This window comes from Caretta caretta, chromosome 5 (assembly GCF_965140235.1).
Source record: "Caretta caretta isolate rCarCar2 chromosome 5, rCarCar1.hap1, whole genome shotgun sequence".
Taxonomy (NCBI): Eukaryota; Metazoa; Chordata; order Testudines; family Cheloniidae; genus Caretta; species Caretta caretta.
In genome coordinates this window covers 56,499,201-56,522,406 of record NC_134210.1, presented here as the reverse complement: position 1 = coordinate 56,522,406, position 23,206 = coordinate 56,499,201, and the positions used below count along the sequence as shown (strand labels likewise).

General features: G+C 41.0%; 1 protein-coding gene across 2 annotated transcripts in view; it reads right to left on the bottom strand.

Annotated features, from left to right (window-relative positions):
* Positions 1-23,206, bottom strand: part of RASA1 (RAS p21 protein activator 1) — a 124,149-nt gene that overhangs the window by 63,012 nt on the left and 37,931 nt on the right. For both annotated transcript variants that reach the window (XM_048851924.2, XM_075128561.1), the window contains exons 3-8: positions 17,883-18,022; positions 14,712-14,778; positions 9,843-9,960; positions 4,304-4,335; positions 1,886-1,938; positions 769-919 (exon numbers count right to left, since the gene is read on the bottom strand). In XM_048851924.2, coding sequence (XP_048707881.2) covers positions 769-919; positions 1,886-1,938; positions 4,304-4,335; positions 9,843-9,960; positions 14,712-14,778; positions 17,883-18,022 — 561 coding nt within the window. The remainder of the gene's footprint in view (positions 1-768; positions 920-1,885; positions 1,939-4,303; positions 4,336-9,842; positions 9,961-14,711; positions 14,779-17,882; positions 18,023-23,206) is intronic.

The following is a 23,206-nucleotide window of genomic DNA, read 5'->3' as shown; positions in this document are numbered from 1 at the left end:
CACGCAGTTGTGTTTTCTAAAGACTAAACATGCCCAGTTTTGTTTTTTTGTTTTTTTCCTCATAGGTCAGGTTTTATAAAACCTTGTAGCTCCCCCCGGGCTCTCTCCAGTTTATCTACAGCTTTCTTAAAATGTGGCACCCAAAACTGGAACAATACGCAGCTGAGGCCTCCCCAGTGCCAAGTAAAGTGAAAAAATTACCACCTGTGTCTTACATACAACACTCCTGTTAATACATCCCAGAATATTAGCTTTTTTTTTGCAACTGCATCACATTGTTATCTCATATTCAATTTGTGATCCACTATAACCCCCAGATTATTTTCTGCAGAACTACTGCCTAGCCAGTTATTCCCCATTTTGTATTTGTGGATTTGACTTTCCCTTCTTAAGTGTAGTATTTAGCATTTGTCTTTATTAAATTCCATCTTGTTGATTTCAGATCAATTCTCCATTTTGTCATGATAATTTTGAAGTCATATATGATCCACAATTTCTAATCAAGAGAAACCAGTTCATGGAAGAAAATGTCAGATACTTTAAAAATAAACACCAACTAATTACACTTTGTTTAGGATTAAGAAAATGTTTAAAACTTTTCAGTCTTTTTATGTAGCCACTAACCAGGTTAGATAAATTCTGAATATTAATGTAAGCATTTTTTTTTAAATCACATTTATCTATATACCAGTAAATGATAAATATTGACAATTTACACTTTGTTTTTCTATATATGTTTAAAAAAAAGTATAACTGTTTGTAGCTTACCTGTTATAGTATCTTCCTCCCATCATAAACTGATTGTTTGGAGTAGGGCATATTTTGAAACGTTGAATATTTTCACTGGTCCGAAAATAAAGTGAATAATCACCAGGCGTATTATCAGAGGGCCTCACAAGAAAACTGCACACCTGACCAACTGAAACAATATTAGGATTATTAATAAAGTGCCAATCACTATTAGTTTTCCTTCACAGTACAATCAAAGGACATTTTCCAAATTTTACTGGATACAAATATGAATTGGAATTTGAAATAAATGTGTATATTTAGCTTGAAATCCAGACACTTGCTAATTTATTTTCCCCCCTTTAAGCCCTCAAAGTAGCCTTTAGCCAACTTCACATATAGATTCATAGATTTCAAGGCCAGAAGGGACTGCTGTGATCATCACTAGTTTGCCCTCCTGTTTAACACAGGCCACAGAACTTCCCCAAAATAATTCCTAGACCATATCTTTTAGAAAAACAGCCGATCTTGATTTAAAAATTGTCAGTGATGAAGACACTCCACTGAGAAGAGAAAACCATTCTGACAACATCGTGATATAGGTTCCAACAATTAAAAATAGTTTTGATCTAATAAAATATGCAGATGGTAAATACTACTTTGGAGTTTATTTCACCATTTTTAACTTTCTGCTTTACCTAGGTTAGAAAGCCTGATGTTTTAAGTCCTGAAGAAACATTTCCCTCCAACAGAAAAAACAAAATTTACACTATTTATGACACTAAATAGTACCTTCCATATACTCTTATTCAGATAACTAAATTACAGCTTTTATTGATAGCAAATATTTAAAGTATTTATTACTCAGTAAGTACAGTGATTAGCTATTAAAAATGAAAGTTATATGATCCGCTGCCTGACAGTCTTTAATACTAATTTTTTTAATTATAATATTATTAATTATAATATTTAGCTCTTATAACGTATTATTTGCATTATGGTAATGAAAGTCAGGATCTGGAGCTCACTGTGCTAGGTACTATTCAGACACAAAGACAGAACCCTGCTCCAAAGATTTTACAATCTCATTTATATATAGCATTATTCTGTGTGCTCGTTCCCTTATGCCTTAACCCTAGCAATGAAAGACAAATACCTGTCATCAGCAAATTGTAAGCCTCTTGTTTGGAGATCTTCCCATGGAACCATCTTAACAAAGACGAAGAGAACAAATAAAAAAACAAGATTATCAGCAGTCTCTTTTTGGTTCTGTTGGCCTTCAAGGCTCTGGCTTCTATGAATTAATCTTTAATTAAAGACCTAGTAGGTGGAGTAAATCAACTGAACATAACTCATAAAATCATGTTACACAAAGATCCAGTTCTCTGACAGAATATTTAAACATCTAAAATTAATTGTGAATAAAATTAAAATATTTGAAGTAGCGGTCAAAGTACAAACAAAAGTTTTAGATATATGAGCTGTCATGTACAAAGTGAATATACTAGATACTTTTTCTGGTAATTATTTGAAACTGATCTATGGCAATTTAAACGAATTATGAATGTAAATGCCCTGTCACTACTCTTCAATGAGGGGTAAAATACCCAGACAAAGTAGCTGGAGTTGTGCTGTGAATTTCCACAGGAGCTGGGGAAAGGAATTGTCAACCCAAGTTGCAGAAGGGAAGAAAGGCAGCAGAGCAGCGCCACAGTCACTACACCAATCTCATAGCTAAAGTAGCCTGTTCAGCCCTGTGTGTGGTGGAGCCATGCCATGACAAATCCAGAGGCTTCAGTCCAGCCTCAGATAACTTATACATGTAGCTCTGCAGGGTACCCTTATGTAACAAATGTAAAGTCCATTTATTCGTGTCTGAATACTGGTGATGTCATAGAAGAATTTTTGGAAAAATTCTAACTTCTAACTCCATCTCTAACTTCACACACTCAGCAGCTGATCTCCCAATGATCTGTCACATACCATCTGCCCATCTTCTTGATGGTCACCCCTACTACAATGACCACTCTTCCATGATAACTTTCAGGCAATGTAGTATACTCCCATCTTTCCTATCCTTTCCATACACATGGCATTTCCAGTACCCATATAGGAGGGAAACAGGATTTGTCTTCTTGCCTGGACAAAGACCTACATTTCTAATGTACAAATAAAGCAAGTAATTTTCTTTTTTAAACACCTCAACAGACCTTTCCATCAAAGGACAATAAGCTCAATTTTTATTTTCCTTTCCAGGTCACCTTTAAAGGACAAAGAGTCCTATGGCACTTTATAGACTAACAGACGTATTGGAGCATAAGCTTTCGTGGGTGAATACCCACTTCGTCAAATGCATCTGACGAAGTGGGTATTCACCCACGAAAGCTTATGCTCCAATACGTCTGTTAGTCTATAAAGTGCCATAGGACTCTTTGCCGCTTTTATAGATCCAGACTAACACGGCTACCCCTCTGATATTTTAAAGGAGAGTCTCCTGATGCTTGAACACTTGAAGGACTGTCCAGAGGACCCTCTGAGCAGCAAGATCATTAGACATGTGGTCTGCAAGTGATGAGGCTTGAAGCAACTTCCAGGAATGGTGCAGGGGATAATCTCAATAAATGAAGATGATGCAGTTAATGAGGCTGTGTTACACCAAACTGGGTGGAAGAACTGCCAGTAGAGTTCCGTGGGCTGCAATCCCACAGCAGCAATTCTCTCTCCCCACCCAACATACCTGGAAGTGCCTTTGATCATCAGCCTTTCAGAGATTGTGAATCTGGTGATACTGGAGGCAGGAGACAGCAACAATGGTGACAAAAGATCCTAAAGCCAATCAAGTGAATAAGTAGCAGAAAATTCAGCTGAAATACTTAGTTGCCACTCATCTTTTTTCATTGCAAGTGGTTCTACAAATGACAGATGCCACTTTCTGGTCACCAAATCCTGTATGTTATGATTCCTTGATTTTCATGCTTCTTAAAAAAAAATACATATTGATGACTTAACATTTTGGGATTTTCAGATATAATTGTTAATAGATGAAGCAATTTCAATGAGAAACTTGAGTGCTACAATGTTAAAATCTCATCATTACGGGAGGCTAATAAAGGAGGAGATCACCAATACCAATATATTGGTGATTAAAGAACCAGATCAGTGAATTCAGAACTTCAATTCTTCTAGTGATGGTAATATTCTCTCTCCAAAACTAAAAGATTTTGGAGTTAGATTGGTTTTACAAGAGGTCAGCTCTAGTACATCAATTTCTATATTCAAACAGTAACCCATGTTGCATATTCTGGGTGAAATTCACCGATATCCACAGGGCTCATACAAGACTTACCCATCACGAAAACCTATTGACACTATGCATAAGTAGCACAAAAGACCAATGTAGAAGCCCTCTAGACAGAGAAGAGTATCAACCTTAGCTATTAGTAGAGGGAAAACACGAGGCCAGAAAGAACAGTTAGATTCACCTTTTCAAAGGCAGATAACTTCATAGCTGAAATTTATAAATAGTTTAGTCCACAATATTTGTTTTTCTTTAAGAACAAACAAAAACCCTTACATTTTGCCTTCATGTGGGTCTTCTTCACGTCCCTAATGAGAAAATTAACACAGTAAGTGCATGATGCAACAGTTCACATAATCAGTGATATGCAGTCTATTTTCTAAGTTTTTAGCTTTTCTGTAGAAGTCAGTAATGCTAAAAAATAATTCATTTATATTCAAGAAATGATATTTTTGAACTAAAGGGCTTAATACATAATTCTCTGAAAGAGGCTTACTATTTGATGCATCCCTATCCTCTTTGGGTAGGGAAAGCATATGCCAAAAGCACACTTCTAAAAAAAAAATTGAGGGCTACGTTTCTTACAATTATCAAAAGATTTTTTTTTCGTGCTTCTTTCCCAAATCCCTGTTTACATGAAGGAAATTCGCCCCATTGTAACTACACTCATCAAGTTACACTAGCACAAACCCCTTACCAAACCCCCGTAGATGAGCTATATTAGAATTAAGTGGTGTTTACACCAGTGCAGCTTACATAGATATGTATTAAGCTACACTGATATAAACCCCCTATGTCCCAGTGTGGTGAAACAATATTAATGGTTTCCAGAACTCAAAATTAGTGGTAGCTTTGGTACAAGCAAACATGACTTCATCACATTTATTCTGTGCAAACAATAAAGTATAAATCAGCAATATATACATATAGATACATACGTGTATCGCTTTAGAACAGGGGTGGGCAAACGTTTTGGCCTGAGGGCCACATCTGGAAATAGAAATTGTATGGTGGGCCATAAATGCTCAGAAAATTGGGGTTGGGGTGCAGGAGGGGGTGCGGGCTTTGGGGTGGGGCCAAAAACGAGGAGTTCACGGTGTGGGAGGGGACTCCAGGCTGGGTCAGGGGAAGGGGTGCAGGCTCCGCCTGGGGGTGCGGGCTCTGGGGATCGGGGGTTTGGGGTGCAGGATGGTGCTCCAGGCTGGGATCAAGGGGTTCAGAAGGCGGGAGGGAGATCAGGGCTGGGGCAGGGGCATGGGGAGAGGGGCAGGGGTGCAGGCTCCGGGTGGCACTTACCTCAAGTGGCTCCTGGAAACAGCGGCATGTCCCCTCTCCAGCTCCTACGTGGAGGCGTGGCCAGGCAGCTCTGCACGCTGTCCCGTCTGCAGGCACCACCCCTGCAGCTCCCATTGGAGCACCGGAGGGGAGCCATGCCGTGGCTTCCAGGAGCCGCATGGAGCGGCCCTGAACCCTGTGCCCCAGCTGGAGAGCCTGAACAGGGCAAGCCTCAGACCACGCTTCCCAGAGGGAACTCAAGGGTCATCTTAAAATGTCTGGCAGGCTGTAGTTTGCCCACCCCTACTTTAGAAGGACCGGTTTCACAAAGCTGAAAAAAAATTATGAGCCAAATCAGCTAGGAGAGAGAATATTAACAGAAAATGTGAAGGATAATTAGGAGTCATTTAGAAACATTTTACTAGCTGCCCAAAAAGCCACAATTGAGACAGAAGGCATCAAATGGGTTAAAAAACAATCTGGCTTAGAGGAGAAAGTGCAATGAAAAACAATATATAACAAATGGAAGCATGGAGAAGTTGACTATAATAAATAAAAAACCAGAAGCTAGCATTTGTAGAAAACTGATAAAGGAAGCGAAGGGACATAAGGAGAAATGTATGACCAGCAGAGTTAGGGACAATAATGAGGTTTTTTTAGTATATTGGGAACAAAAAGCATCCTAACAATGGAACTGGTCCAGCACTAGGTGCAAACAGTAGAATGGTAAATAATAATGCAGAAAAGGTAGAAGTGTTCGATACATATTTTTGTCCCTTATTTGGGGGAAAAGGGATGATACAGTCATGAGAGGAGATGATGATGAAGAAACAATTCCAACAGTAACTCAGGAGGATGTTAAACAGCAGCTACTAAAGTTAAACATTTTATAATCGGCAAGTCCAGATAACTTGCATCCAAGAGTTTCAGAAGAGCTGCCTAAGGAGCTCACTGGATTGCTAATGTTGATTTTCGATCAGCCTTAGAACACGAGGGACGTTCTAGAAGACTGGAATAAAGCTGATGTTGTGCCAATATTTAAGAAAGACAAACTCAGACAATTATAGGCCTATCAGCCTAACATTCATTATAGGACAGATTATGGAGCAGCTGATAATAAGTATCAAAGAAGAGTAATATAGTTAATGTCAATCAACATGGGTTTATGGAAAATACATCCTGTCAAGTGAACTTGAGATCTTCTTTTGATGAGATTTCAAATTTGGTTGATAAAGTTAATACTATTGATGTAATATATTTAGACTTCTGTAAGACATCTGAGCTGGTACCACACAACATTTTGATTAAGAAACTAGAACACCACAAAAAACAATTATGGCATACACTGAATGGATTAAAAACTGTCTGACTGGTTTCAAACTGTAATTTTAGATTGGAGACTCATCAAGCAGGTACATTTCTAGCTGGGTGCCATAGCGATTAGTTCTTGGTCCTATGCACTTTAACTTTTTTATATTAATCAATGACCTGAAAGAAAACAAAATCATGACTGATTAAGTTTGCAGATGACATAGACTGGGAGAGTGGTAAACAATGAAGAGTACAGTTCACTGATACAGAGTTATCTGGCTCACTTAGTAAGCCAGGTACAAGCAAACAATATTAATTTTAATATATCTAAATGTAAAATCTACATCTGCATAGAATGTAGACCACACATACAGCATGGGAGACTATCCTGGAAAGCAGTGTCTCTGAAAAAAACTTGGAGGTCATGCCGACGAATTCGTTGAACATGAGTTCCCGGTGCGATCCTGTGGTCAAAATGGCTAATGTGATCTTTGGATGGGGACTATCAAGTAAGAGTAGAGACATTCTGTTACCTCTAGTGTTTGCTCTGGTGAGACCTCTAGTGGAACACTGTGTCCAGTTCTAATGGCCACAATTCAAAAAAGATGTTGAAAAACTGGAGAGGGTTCAGTAAAGAGCCACAAGACTGATTCGAGGATTGGAAAACATGCCTTACAGTGAAAGACTCAAAGAACACAATCGATTTAGTTTATCAGCGATAAGGTTAAGGGGTAATTTGATCAGTCTAAGTATCTTCAGGGAGGACAGAAATTTGATAGTAGAGGGCTCTTCAATCTAGCAGATATTTGTTTAATAAGATATAATGGCTAGAAGTTGAAGCTAGCCAAATTCAGGCTGGAAATAAGATGCATATTTTTAATAGTGATGGTAACCCTAACCAGTGAAAGGGTTTACCAAGGACAATGGTGGATTCACCATCACCGACAATTTTTAATACAAGTCTGGATTTTTTTCTAAAAGATATGCTCTAGTTCAAACAGGAATTATTTCAGAGAGATACTGGGCATAGGATTTGAAACAGACAGCTAAAAACTACATATATTAATATAGTAGGTACAGTAGATAATAATACTGTGCATAGTGCATCCACCCTGGGAGAGTAAGAAACATTGCAGGATGGGCTAACATACTGCCAACTGTCAGAGTCCTCAAATTAGATGATGTGCTCCACCAGTTCTCTACATAGTATCATTAAGCTGCGACATACTGTCCAATCTTTTGCACTATGTTATAAATAGCTTCTCCTCAGACAATGTTGTAGAAGGGAATTCAATTGTCCTTCTCAATTAGACTGGGTGTGTGTTGATTTAATGCTTGTGAATGGTGTGGATTGACAGTTCTGAGGACTGAATTAGTCTACTGTACTTATTCATGAAAAAGTATAGCAGCAAGAGCAGTACACAGTTCTTCACACCACACTGATACTATGCATCAAACATGACCTGTTTATGTTACTTCCAAAAGTGAGAGATTAGTTCAGTGCCCATGCTTATTTATTCTTTACACACTATAGTGGGCTAGCTGGCACCAATTCTTGGGTGATGGCAGTTTTGGTGAAGCAGAGACTTGTCCACTCAAAAATGAACTAGAGTAACAAAATCCCTTCATATGGGACCAAAAAGAAAACTGAAATGGTAATTTTCAATTATTACTGTCATGAGGTGGATTGATCTTGTACCCTACAAACAAAAGGCCAGAGCCCAGATTCTCCAATACTGTCCATTCACTTTGCGTTCTCAGATAGCAAGCAGCTACCTGCTAGTGTACAACTGGCAGAGGCAGTGACGCTTCCCCAAGTCCCAGCGAAGAGACATGCAGAGTAGTGGTGGCTTGAAGAACCAAGCCAAGGGTGGTCCACAGGAAAGCTCCATCAAACCAATTCTCCCCTGACATAAGGTGTCTCAGGGTCACTTGACTGCCCTAATTAATGCTGGGGCCAGCATGGCTGATGATGAATCAGGGAGCTTTAACAAACAACTTGATATGCCCTCTTGTCCCATCCCCTGTTCTGAATGGAACTCTCATGAGGAGGAGCCTTTGTACATATAAACTTAATCAATTTGGATACTTCACTACAAAAATGGAAGGTACTGTGGCGCTTCAGGAAGCCCCACAAAATAGTTACAATGAATGGCAGGGTCTCTTCTATTGTAGGAACAGCTGGGTTTAGAGTAGCAATTTTCAAACTGTGGGTGGAATGGAAGGCACTGGGTCGCAACGGCTCTGGTCAGCACCGCCAACTGGGCCATTAAAAGTCCCGTCGGCGGTGTGCCCAGGCTAGTCCCTATCTGTTCTGACACGGTGCTGTACCCCGGAAATGGCCAGCAGCAAGTCTGGCTCCTAGGCAGGAAGCCCACGGGGCTCCGCGTGCTGCCCATGCCCCAAGCACTGGCTCTGCACTCCCATTGGCCAGGAACCAGCCAATGGGAGCTGGGGGGCGGGAGGCGGTGACGCCTGCGAGCGACAGCCACGCAGAGCCGCTTGTGCGCCTCCACCTAGGAAGCCTGTCTCTGCACCCTGGCTGCACCGCTGTCCAGGAGCCGCCAGAGGTAAGCCCATGCTCCAACCCTGCACCCCAATCCCTTACCTCAGCCTGAGCCCCACCCCCAAACTTGGAGCCCCTTCTTGCACCCCAAACACCTCATCCCCAGCACCACCCCAGAGCCTGTACCCCCAGCTCAGAGCCCTGACCCGCTCCTGCACCCGTACCCTCTGCCCCAACCCAGAGCCCCCTCCCACACCCTGAACCCTCATTCCTGGCCCCACCCCAGAGCACACCCCCCTGCACCCCAACTCTCTGCCCCAGCCCTGAGCCCCTCCCACACGCCAAACCCCTCATCCCCAGCTCCACTGGGTCGCGGACATCAACAATTTTCTTCAACTGAGTCACCAGAAAAAAAGTTTGAAAACCACTGGTTTAGAGAACTGCCTATGAGCAAAGTCACAATGCCATTCATCTGTAAAAAAATTAGAATAAACTTATTTGCCAAGAACTGGTTTGGCCTTCGTTATTTTCAATTTCAGAAATTAGGCTTGAGGAGTTATTATATATGTTGATAAATGGGAGATCTGATTATTACATTTGAAAAGAAAACTGAAAATACACCACAGTATGAAGCTTGGCAGTTAGACTAGATATTGTGGCTCTTGTGTATTAATACTTAAAGAATCTTAAGGTTTAGAACTGATTTAAGTAGACAACACTTACCACTTCTTCTACCAGGTCTTCTACAATAAGGCCTTGTTCATCTGTCCGTAGATTTGTAACCCACATCCAACCGTCTTCCAATTCATTATGGACAATAAACATGTCTCCTTTAAGGAAACTGAAAAAAGCTACAGTAAGACTATTAATTTAGGACTGCAATCAAGGTGCAATATTTTTGGTGAGGATAATAAATTGAACATAACTCAACCAAAGTAAAATTTTCAAAACTTTAAAGATGGTGGAAGCATAAAAAACACTCTATTTGCTATCCCAAGAGCGTATCACAAGTCAATCTGTTTACACATCATGAAATAAGCACCTGTTAGATACTGACACATTAGATTTATTTGGGTTTCTAATACTCCTTAATTTCTAGAGACACCTTTAATGTTCTACTGAATTATGCAAACACTAGCACCATATTACAATCAATGTTAAAGAGAGAATATCCAGTCAAATCAAATCCCAAATAAAAATAAGAAAAATCAAGGACAAACAAGTATGTATATATATCAGTATCATATTTATAAAAGAAAATAATGATTTTACCTAATTTAACAACATTGTAACCCTATGTATGAAGGGAAAGGTTTCTGGGACCCTTACATGAAAGCAGGCCTTTTAGTCACTATAAATGCAGGTGTTAAAGCCCTACAAAATGGTGCAGAATACTGTAATTACCACTGGATCATGATGGTACATGGACCTTGTCAGGAATATAATATGGGTTAGAGTGTGCTTGAAAGCTTGTCTTTACTACAGTTAATTCAAGTTATAACTCAAGAACTGCCCTAACTCACCTTGTCTCTCCAATATCCTGGGGAAAAAATGGCTACAACACTGCGAACAACAATGGAAGATAACAAATTTTGACATCTGAAATTGAAACTCCACAACATGAAACAAAAGGAAGCAAAACTTAAACCAACATCTACTTCCTGAGAAAATGCCAAGAAACAAAACATTATCCCAAAAGTGCTCACCATCTATAACCCTCTGACCACTACATACAATTCCAAGTATGAAGAGCTCTGCAGGAGGACTTAAAAAACACTAAGGAACCATCTCCTGCACCTCACATACTCCAGAAGGGACCACCTCAAACATGAAATCATCACATACTCCCACGTATTGAAAAGAAAAAAAGCAGGAAACCTACCTGGAGATCATGCAAGAAACCACCAAAAAAAAAAAAAAAAAAAAAAAATCTATCAAAGAAACCTAAAGACAGCCTCCAAAACAAAAAAAAAAAGAAGTGGAACGAAGAACAATAACTCTACAATCCACTGAACACCACTTCTGGAAGAAGCCACAACACCAAGACCCACCATGTGAACTTCTACCCCACTACTCCATGATACCATACTAACATGTACAGAACTTGAAGAATTCTTTTGCCAACTCCACTTCAAAAACTTCTTTCACAACACCACCCACAGCTACCTCATTCCCACCAACAGTCATAAGATAAAAGAATTATCTGACTGGACACCCCTCCACATACTTGATCATTGCATTTATTGCTTCAGGAGGAAAAAAATACTGTAAAATCCTTAAACATATCCACCACAGTATCCCCACTGACAAGAGGATAGCTATTACAATTCCTGAAATCCAACCACAAGAAGCTAGTGATCAAACCAGCAGTCAAAGGGGGTCCCATCGTAGTTCTCAACTGTAATGACTACATTAACAAGGCCAACTGAAAACTCTCCAACACCACCTACTATAAAGAACTCAAAAAAGACCTCACAGCACATTTCACCCAAGAATTAAAAGATGTCATCAAATCCTTCTCCAAACAACTACAAGGGAAACTGTACAACTTTATCTCAAACCCACCCCAGGGACCTTTTACATGCTTTCCGAGATACACAAACAAGGGAACCCAGGCAGACCCATCATATCTGGCCATGGCAATCTTACTGAAGGAATATCAGGAATCAGAAACCAGAATCAAATCACTAACCACAAAAAGGGCCAGCTTCCTCCAGGATAGAATGGACTTACTCCAGAAACTAACCAATATTAACAACCTCCCTCAGACTAGTATCCTTGCCACCTCCCTGTACACCAATAACCCTCACAATGACTGCATCACTGCCTGCCTCAAACATCTACAAGACAATGGACATCACACAGATACCCACCCCAAACATCACTAAGCTCATCCATTTCCTCCTCACTTGTAACGATGTTATATTAAAAAATAAACATTTTGTCCAAATTATGGGAACAGCCAGGGGTACTAGGATGGCTCCCCAACATGTCAACCTCTTCATGAGCCACCTCAAGGAAAAATTTTTCAACTAATGCACCATGAAACCAATGATATATCTGAGATATGTTGGTGATAATTTCATCCTCTGGACAAATGACCTACACACCCTCACAGTTCAACAACCACCATCCATCCACCAAACTCTCTCTAGAACACTCCCACACCAGCATCAACTTCCTGCCCACCACTGTCAGCTTCAACAATGGAACTATACAGACAACTATATACCAAAAGCCCATGGATCACCACACTACCTTCACAGATCCAGTAATCACCCAAACAAACCAAGAAATCAGTTATCTACAACCAGACACTCAGATATCACAGAATTGGCTCCAAGGAGAAAGTCCAGGATACACAATTTAACACACTTAAAAATTCCTTCACCGAAAAAGAACACTCCATCAGGGAAGTGAATCGCATCTCAAATACCTGCTTCAATATGGGGGGGGGGGGAACCTCAGATCACATAATCCTACTTGTCACCTACTACCCCACAGAGGGCATCACTAAACAGTTACAACCTGTACTCATTGGGGACTACATCCTGAAAGAAATGACCTGAACCCCCTCTTCTGGCCTTCGAACAATCCCCCACAACCTTGCCAAGCTCATCATCAGAGGTAAACTCCCCACAGACCAGGACCCACTAACCCAAAGCAGCACCAGACCCTTCCAGAACAAAAGATGCAAAACCTGAAGGCATATCTTCATTGCCAGGATGATCAATACCCCTCACAACACACCTTTTAAGATCAAGGAGTCCTACAGATGCCTAGCACAACATGTGGTGCACCTCATCCAGTGCACCATAACAATTATCTGGCTGAAACAAGACAATCACTATTCTCTAATGAACTCACACAGAAAAATTATAGAAGACAAACACACCATATCACCCACGGACAAACCCTTTTCACAAAACAATCACTTGCTATCTGAACTTTCAGTCCCAATCCTCAAAGGAAACCTGCAAAACACCTTCAAAAAACAAGCTTGCGAGCTTAAATTTATAACTTCCCTAGGCTCTAAAAGTCTTAAAAGAAGACACTGGATTTATGGATTAGTACAACAATCTGTAACCCAGTAACACCCTCTCCCAACGCTCTAAAAAAACCACCTTGACAAGGGGCATGGCTCCCAGAGCTGGTGCACTGTCTACACTGGCACTTTACAGCGCTGAAACTTGCTGCACTCAGGGGGGTGTTTTTTCACACCCCTGAGTGAGAAAGTTGCAGTGCTGTAAAGTGCCAGTGTAGACAAGCCCTCAGTAAATGAGTCTCAACTCTGCAGTGAAGACATAGCCAAGGCAATGTCGCCTATGCTGAGTCCTGGAGTAGAAGCTCTTGCCTCTGAAGTTTCTCCTCAGCATGCCTTTCTAAAGGAAGAGTCTTAGCATTTCTATAGCTCTTATCACCCAAAAGTTTCCCATGTAAATTGGATCTGCATGGCAAGGTCACTAGTGGACTTCATGGAATTTTCTATTATTCCTCCTTACCTGGTAGAGGAAGTTCTACTTTCTAGATACAATTATAGGTTTCTTCCTCTGTCAAAATCTGGTTGTGATAAGAAAGCTCTCTCAAAAAGACAACTCTCATAAGGTGCTCTAAGGTGGCCAGACTGGATTAATATGACCTGCATTGGAAACTCACTCCACTGATGAACCCACTCAAATTTTAACTCCAGCTCTCATACACTTTATTCTGATATTCATGAAACCTTTCTCCAGATATCATAAACAGATAGCAACACCCAGAGTCTCAATGCAGTATGCATGGTAAGTCACAGTCCCAAACAACAACCCGAAAGTGTCTCTAACAGTGATTACCACCAAACATCAGGGTCCATTTAGTGGCTACTTCAGCCTTTCAATGTCCTGTTCAAAATTAGGCTATGTCTACACTAGAGACCTTACAGCGGCAGAGCTGTAAGGTTTTCTGTGTAGCCGTTCTATGCTGACGGGAGAGAGCTCTCCAATCAGCATAATCAAACCATACCTAATGCACAGTGATAGCTATGTCAGCGGGAGAGCAACTCCCACAATCATAACGCTGTCCACACTGGCGCTTCTGTCTACCTGTCAATGTAGCATCTGTCTATCAGGGTTTTTTTTTTCACACCCCGACCCACAACAGTGCTAGTGTAGACATAGCCTTATTCGTCACTGATTTCAACTACCACCACCACCCTCCTCCCCCCGAACAGCTTAATTGCTCTTGCTCAATTTTATATTTTAAAAAAAAAAAGTGTACACACACCTCTTTGGGTGAAGACCAAGCCTAGAGAAATTAAACTTGTAAATTGAAAGTTTCAGAGAGTTACAGTGAGACTGACAACAGAGAACTAAAAAAAAATCTCATTGCTCCCCTTATAATTAACATGTTTATTTGGTAAACATTAATACATATGAACTCAAAACAGAATGCTGCTGCTTCTACAACTGATAAATAAGCTCTTAAGAAATCTGATTTTGACATCTAGGAATGGGAAGACAGATGTAAATGAAAATGATTTGCATTCATTAGTACTGAAAAATGCTCTAGAATATCTTAACTGCTTCTGATCCTTTAATAAGACATAAGACATACCTTATTTCATCTGTGTCTGGCACTTTAGTGTATGGCAGAATGGCTCGAACTCTCCTTCTGTCTTCCACTGGCTACAATTTAGGAGGGGAAAAATGTTTAATTCTTGTTCTCCCCTAAGTAGAATTTCCCCCCAACATTTTTGCTAGCTTGAGGTGCAGAACTCGCAATACTTAGTAAATACCCCTAACATTTAAGTTATAATAGCTCAAGACTGATCAGGGTTAGACATGGGTGATGTACACCATTAGCTCAGGAGATTTCCAATTTGATTCTAGCCCTGGAATGTCCCAAAATGCTGTATGTTAGAATTGGGACATTTTAATTAGTACAAATTGCCATTTATCCCAGAAAAGAGATAAGTTTGGATTACATCCTCTCCACATATCCTCTGCTTATAGCAGGGTGGGCTCTCCACCTAAGTTGTGCCTTTTAGAGCGGTTTTTTTCAGGCCAAGATTTTCAAAACAGACTAGTGATTTTGAGTGCCCTACTTCTGAGACACTGCAAAGGAACCCAATTTTCAGAGAGCTCAATTCTTTAGCTGTAGACTGGATACTCTGAAATGTTGCCATTCTATTTAATCCAATATTTCATATTAAGATAGTGTGACAGGGTCGGGCCAGATGACTACAGGAGAGTGATCCTACTGGGATCCAGGAATTGGGTGGGAAAAGCCCGCCCAGTGCTAAAGGATCCCCCCCAGCCTAAGAGGGGGATCCACAGGACCTGGACACCAAATGATCACAGGGGACAACTAGTGAAATAACAGGGACAGGAGTGTGGCCAAAGGGTCAAACGAAGGGAACCGGACGAGGACACCGAGCAGAGAACTCCGGACAGCGCCCACTGCTCCTCAAAGGCGTCAAGGGAGTCAGTGGACACCACCCAGAGGAACTCTGCCCGGATATGTGAACAGACGGAGGACCGGAAATAGGCCTCACAGTCACAGAAGACTCCATCGGCCAACCTCCTCACTCTGGTTTTATAGATGGCCATTTTAGCTAGGGCCAGGAGGAGGCTGACCAGGAGATCCCGTGACTTTGTGGGGCCACGGATAGGGAGTGTATAAATAAGAAGGTGAGGGGAAAAATGCAACCAAAAACGTAATAAAATATTGTGAGGAGCCGGAATAGGGGCTGCAGCCTGGCGCACTCCAAATGTGTGTGTGCCAGGGTTTCCATCACACCGCAAAAGGGGCAGGTGTCTCGGATAGGGGTGAACCGCGCCAAGTACATGCTCGTGCTCACAGCTCCATGAAGGAACCGCCAACTGATATCCCCGGTGGGCCTCGGGACCAAGGTGGAATATAGGCTGGCCCACCGGGGCTCCTCACTCTCCAGAGGTGGCAGGAGGTCCCACCATTTTGTATCGGGGAGGGACGTGAGGGTGAGGACATGAAGGGTGTGGAGCACGAGCGTGTATAGATGATTCCTTGGAGCAGTCTGGAAGCAGACTGGCTACAGCTCGTGCAGCTGGCACACGGTGAAGGGGCAGGGGGGTCGGCTGGGTTCACGGGGCAGGGGCCTGATGAAAAGGTCCAGCGGACCTGAGGTGGAGGGTGGGTGGGGCATGCCCTCGTGCAGGACCCGGTCGAGGTAAACCCAAGCAGTGGGTGGCAAAGCGGCCCTCACCTCCTGAAATACGCGCCGGGGAGTACGAGTCTGGAGAGCCCCATGCGCTGAGTGAGCGTCAGGGGATCCAGCCAGTCTCCCCAGTCATAGTCCAGGAGATCTCCGACTCTTGTGACTTCTGCCAGGACCAACCTCTGGCGCACGGAGGGGGACTCCGCCACCTGCATGCGGAGCTGGGGATTGTGTAGCAGGGGCTCCAAGAGGAGATATGCCCCTTTGGTGGCCGCCACGGACCTGGTCATTGAAAGCAGTTTCCAGGTCTGGAGGAGGTCCTGGTAGAAGACCGGCAGCCCGGAGAGGTCTCGCAGAAGACCTCTCAGATGGAGATAAAGGAGCTGCTGGTCGTATTGAAGTTACAGGAGAGTGATAGAAGGCAGATATATTAGCCCCAGGTTAAGTAGGTCCCTTTTCCCTGGGTAAGGTGACAGGGAAGGTTCCAGAACAATCAGGAACTTTCTGGAAACAATTAAGGCAAACAGGCTGATTAGAACTCCTGCAGCCAATCAAGAAGCTGCTAGAATCAATTAAGGCAGGCCAAACAGAGCACCTGGGTTTAAAATGGAGCTCACTTCAGTTTATGGTGTGCGTGCGAGGAGCTGGGAGCAAGAGGTGCAAGAAGCTGAGAGTGAGAAGGCATACTACTGGAAGACTGAGAAGTACAAGCATTATCAGACATCAGGAGGAAGGTCCTGTGGTGAGAATAAAGAAGATGTTGGGAGGAGGCCCTGGGGAAGTAGCCCAGGGAGTTGTTGCTGTCACGCAGCTGTTACAGGAGCCACTGTAGACAGCTGCAATCCACAGGGCCCTGGGCTGGAACCCAGAGTAGAGGGTGGGCCCGGGTTCCTCCCATCCCTCCAACTCCCTACTTGATACCGGAAGAGTTGAACTGGACTGTGGGTTCCACTAGAGGGGAAGGTCTCCGGCCTGTTCCCCGATCACTAGGTAGATCAGCAGAGACTGCGGGGATTGTTCTTCTTCCTTTCCCCATGCTGGCCAGTGATGAGATTATCTGAGTGAACGGCAGATTTGAGCCACAAAAGTGGCCAAACTGTGGGCTGCCGTGAACCTCTGAGGCAAGAAAATCCGCCAATAAGCGCAGGACCCACCAAGGCAGAGGAGGAACTCTGTCACAATAGTTACATTCTAATGGTGCTTCTTACCTCTTTCTACTTCTTTAATCGTCTTACCTCCATAAACTGTATGTTTTCTTATAATCTCTTCTGGGTCTATATTGGGTTTCATACCATACTCATCACTATAGTGTTTGGATATCTACATAATACATGAATGCCTAAAGGTTTTTGTTGTATTTTAAATTACAATATAAGATACGTAATATTTGGTATTTGCACCAGCAAAAATGCATCTATATAATGTATAAATCCTTATATATTTTGCTGTGAAAGGGAAAAGTGATCATAAAACTAGAAGAAACTTGCTACATTTTTCCTATCACACTATAAAATAATAACAGATCAAACAATGTTTTATTAAAAAGAAAATAATAAAGAAAAAACATGTTACTGTTAGGAAGTTATTACTTGCCTCAGGAGGTGCTACAGGGAAAAGCAATTTTTCCCCCTTAAGCAAACAAGACACGTGACTGTAATAACCTATTAGGTCTGAAAGTGAAGAAAATCGTCGTCCACCAATGTAATAATCTCCACACATGGCAATAATCCTGTTAGGAAAGAAACACTAACGGTAATACAAAAAAAAGATATTTCTCTCTATAAATGTGCATAGATAACTTATAGAAGCTAGTACTGATTTTTCAGAGTATTTGCTTTCGAAAGCAAACTATTTTCAAAGCATATACCTAACAAAATGCATTCCTTCACACTAAATACATATATGCCTTGACAAAGTAACTTCTAAGCAGGAGCGACAGAGCAGGGGCATAACAGCTTACAAATACTTGAAATTTGGGGGGAAAAAAAGATGACTTGTTTAGGGTCAAAACAGGGAGGTAATAAGCTAGGAATAAAGGGATGAAACAGGAAATTTTAAGATGAACGTCAAGAAGAGTTTTCTGACTATGAAAAATATTAAGTTACTAAGCAAGGAGGAAAGCTCCTTTACTCTTAACATTTAAAACTAAAAGAGATAAAAATACTGTCCTAGAATGTGTGTTTTAAAGAGCAAGATTAAATCACAGAGCTGGATCAGATGATCTAATAGGTGCTCTTCCTATAAAATGAAAACTCAGGATTGCAACAAGGTTTCCAACAAAGTCTAATTTTGACAAACATGTCAAAATATTTTATTAACATGAAAGAGCTTTAACTGTTGATCATACACCTGCAGAGCACTGAATACCTAATTTTTAATGATTTAGGCCTGGTCTACACTTGAAAGTTTTTGCGCCGACGTCTACACTGACAAGCCACTTTTTGCGCCAAAACTCCTCAGTTGCAGCACTGTAATAGAACCACCCCAACGAGAGTCATAAGGCTTTTTGCACTGACGCTTTAAAGCTCTAGTGCCAGTGTAAATGCCTTGATTGCTTTTATCACTGTAACTGACCTCCGGGGGTGTCCCACAATGCCTTGAGTGCCTCTCTGCTCAGTGTTTTGAGCTCAGCAGCCCTGCAGGCATGCACCCTTCCCCGTTCAAAGCTCCATTCTGACAGCTGGGGTGTGCTATGCTGCTTGGCTCTGGGACACAAAGCAAATCATTAATGTGGAATGCTCTGCCTCCCATAATATGAACAGAGGCAGGCAGGCAGGGGAGGATATGTGTGTGTGACACCGAGAGAGATTCTGTGCTGTGCAAAGCCAGGGAGGTTAGGGTCTCCCTGTCTCAGGACTGGTTGCTTCCTGCAGGTGTCTAAATTTATGAGATGACATGTGGACACACTTACTCTCCCCCAACACACACTGTCTGTCTCCTCCCCCTCTCCCTCCCACACGCTCGCTGTCACACACTCTCCCCACACACACTTTAGCTGAAAAGCAGCTGGCAATGGGATTGAGAAACCTGCATCATGTGATGCTGTACCTGCCCTATGAAGCATTACAAACCCTTCCCGAAGCACCCTGCGGCCAGTTGCATAGTAGGATAGCCACCACTGTGCACTGCTCTCTTTGTCATTGCAAGAGCTGCTAGTGTGGATGTGTTCCAGCAACATAAGGCGCTAGAGTGGACATGCATCAGCGCTTTTAATTAAAACACTTTAATAAAAGTGGTATAACTTTTGCCACAAAAACTTGCAAGTGTAGACATACCCTTAGATTGTTAGATTTACTATGAATGTCAAGTATGCTTTAAAACTGTCAAAATACGAACAATTTTTCCCTCTTGCTTGACTTTTGATTTATTTGGAAACATAACAGATGTGATGACAAAAATAAATGTACAGAAATGAACAGAAATGTTTTAAATTGAGAAAAATGAACCAGTAAAAATATAGGAAACAGTAAAATTCTGATATGATTGTTTATCTTAATATTTAAAACAATAAGCACAATAAATAACTCATATTACCTAAATGTTAATGTAATTAAAAATGTGCTATGCCAAAGTTTTAACTTAATCCTCTAAATAACGTGACAGATTAAGAGTGAAGGCAAAAGCTTTCTTTTCCTGTGCTGTATTTATCTATTTAAATTCGTGTCCTATTTTTAAGTACCATGCACACTTAGATTGCTATGCTAGGGAAAGTTAAGAGTGACAACCTGAACTCTGAATTTCCTGTATCTGTGGGTTTAAATAAAACAATGATATTTTAAAACATTTCCCCTATACTTAATTTTAAATGGTCAAATGCACACAGAAAGATTTAATCAAAGCCAAGCAAGCACAATATCGATAAAATCAGACATCCCAAAAAATTGACTGATTGCATAATTGCTGGTATCAATGACAGCTGAAGTTTCCAGCTATACAAAAGTCGGATATTAGCACTGAAAAAACATATTGATTATTCTTAGTCAGTACTATTTGTATGATAATGTGGTTGTAAAATCAGACTGATCAAATCTTTTTTTTTTAAGTTATCAACATGATGACTGAACAACTCCTCTAGTTACAACGCCCTAACAAGAAAGGGTAAGTTATGGTAACATCCAGTGTGTAATTGGAAAGTAACAGGATCCAAAGTTTTTTATAAAAAAGTAACTGACTTTTTGGGGCTACACCTGCTCCTATTTTAGAAGTTTAGTGTAACTAGAGGAAGATTCCAGTTGACACCAATTGGGGAGACACAAATAAATGGGGAGAAAGTTTACTGCAACTCACTGAAGAATGTCTGTGGCACACAGATAAAAGAAAGGTCTAGGATATTTCTTCTGCTCTTACTTTATAAAAAACACTTATAATACAAGAATATTATTGCCCAATCAAATTGTGCAACCGGGCTGTTAAGTTAATGAAGAAAAAACATGAGTAATTAAATTTAACAAAAAAAGGGGGCTGCTGATATGAAGCAATATTGATTTAATATCTGAAAAGTTTATTTAAATTTTTCACTTTCTACTTTCAAGTTGAAACTGAAACTAAAAGAATGGAAATGCCTTAAAGATCTATTTACAAAATTAGTTATTGGAATCTGAGAAGATAATATTTCAACACTTGAAGACCAAGAACTACTTGCCATGCTCATTCTTTTTTTCAAAGCTAATGATCATTCCAGAAATCAAGTGAACAATTTGGCTTTGGAGAAATTTGTTTCTGTTTTTAGGTTAAACCTCCCCTCACAATCCCACACTGATTCTTGACGTTACTGCTTTTCTGTTCCTTAACTTCTACCATTTTCTTTGCCTGTGGTCTTGCACTTCAGATACAGGTTTATTGGGAAACTGTCCTGCTTAAAGATTTTTTTATATTAGTCTATATACCTATTAAACTGTTCCTTGAACAACGGATCAAAACAAGTCTTTTGACAACATCTATGTCTATCAGACTTTGGCTTTTGTTAGAGTTGACCTTTCAACAAACATAAAATGTTAAAATCCAAGTAAAGAAGGATTGCCCAGTCTCTGTAAGGCTACAACAGCCAAAGATTGAACTTTGTGATGATGGTGGGCCTCAATCCATCACTATGCTGGCCTGAAGGAATTACCAGAACAGACGACTGTAGAATTAAGATCCCAGTTTTACACACCAGGAAGAGAAAGTTCTCCAAATCCCCACAATACACTCTTGAGGCAGACAGATTTCTGGAGTTTAGCACTGCCAATGGTGAGTGTCTTGACTGACAGACCTTGCTTCAGTTCTCCTGGTCAACAACAGGACCAAAAGTTTGTTAAATTTAATTAGTTAAATGCCTCGAAGTCCTCTCCTGCAAAGAGCTTGATCACACTGGCAACAGACAAATTCATTAATTATGGGAACCACAGCTTCCTCACGTACTCAGAGGTTATAAGAATAAAGGGTCCTCAATACACAGAAATCTTCCGGAGAACTCTTCTCACCATGGCCGAGGGAGTGGATTAGGGGAGTGATGAATGGGAAAGATGTACTATAGAATAAAGATCCCATGGATTGCTTGTTCATCTGTTCTGCTTAACAGATTCCATGAACGTGAAGAACATCTGAAACCTGTCCTTCCTGAAGGCCATTAGATCCATCTGTGGTCTGCTTCAGGCGTGACAGACTAGAATACTCCCAATCAGTTACTACTTTCTAGAGTTCAACTGTGTCCTGTTCAAACAGACTGCTGTGGAACTGCTTTCCCATTAGCTGTTAGACTGAAGAGATTCAACTTCCAAGATATCAGCAGTTCTATTTTGTGGCGCTTGAACAACGTTATTGGCAACAACATTCAAGTTTACACACAGCAAGTCTCATTCATACAAACCAGAACAAATACGCTCCTTAAAACTGTAATCCTAGCCATAACTTGGGACAGTGGTCAAAGGACTACTAATATCAAATGCAATCCATTCCAACATGCATTGAATGCTATTTCCAGCAAACCCAGAAATCAAGAGACACAGATTTCTTACTTTTTTCCCCCTCTCAATTTTTCTCTTAAAACAAAAGATAATATTAATTTGCATTGGTACACTAAGAATATTAAATAATATGGAATATTAACTGCAATGACTGTCAGAGAACACATTTAGAACAATTCATTTTAAGTTACTCTGATTAACAAAGAAGAGACCTGCTGTCATAAATATAAAGGGAAAGGTAACCACCGTTCTGTATACTGTGCCATAAAATCCCTCCTGGCCAGAGGCAAAGTCCTTTTACCTGTAAAGGGTTAAGAAGTTCAGGTAACCTAGTTGGCACCTGACCCAAAATGACCAATGAGGGGACAAGATACTTTCAAATCTGGAGGGGGGGGGGGGAGGCTTTTGTCTGTCTGTGTGATACCTTAGCTGCGAACAGAACAAGGATGCAAGCCCTCCAACTCCTGTAAAGTTAATAAGTAATCTACCTAGAAAATGCATTAGGTTTTCTTTGTTTTGGCTTGTGAAATTCGTTGTGCTGGAGAAAATGTGTATTCCTGTTTTTGTGTCTTTTTGTAACTTAAGGTTTTGCCTAGAGGGATTCTGTATGTTTTGAATCTGACTGCCTGTAAGATTATCTTCCATTCTGATCTTACAGAGTTGTTCTCTTATCTTTTTTTGTTCTTCTAATAAAGTTCTGTTTTTTAATAATCTGATTGGGTTTTTTGGGGTCTTAAAAATCCAAGGCTGGTCTGTGCTCATCTTGTTTATTCTCAAGCTTCCCCAGGAAAGGGGGTGTAAGAGCTTGGGGGGATATTTTGGGGAAATAGGAACTCCAAGTGGTCCTTTCCCTGATTGATTGTTAAATCACTTGGTGGTGGCAGCATTTACTTAATCCAAGGGCAAAGACTTTGTGCCTTGGGGAAGTTTTAACCTAAGCTGGTAGAAATAAGCTTAAGGGGTCTTTC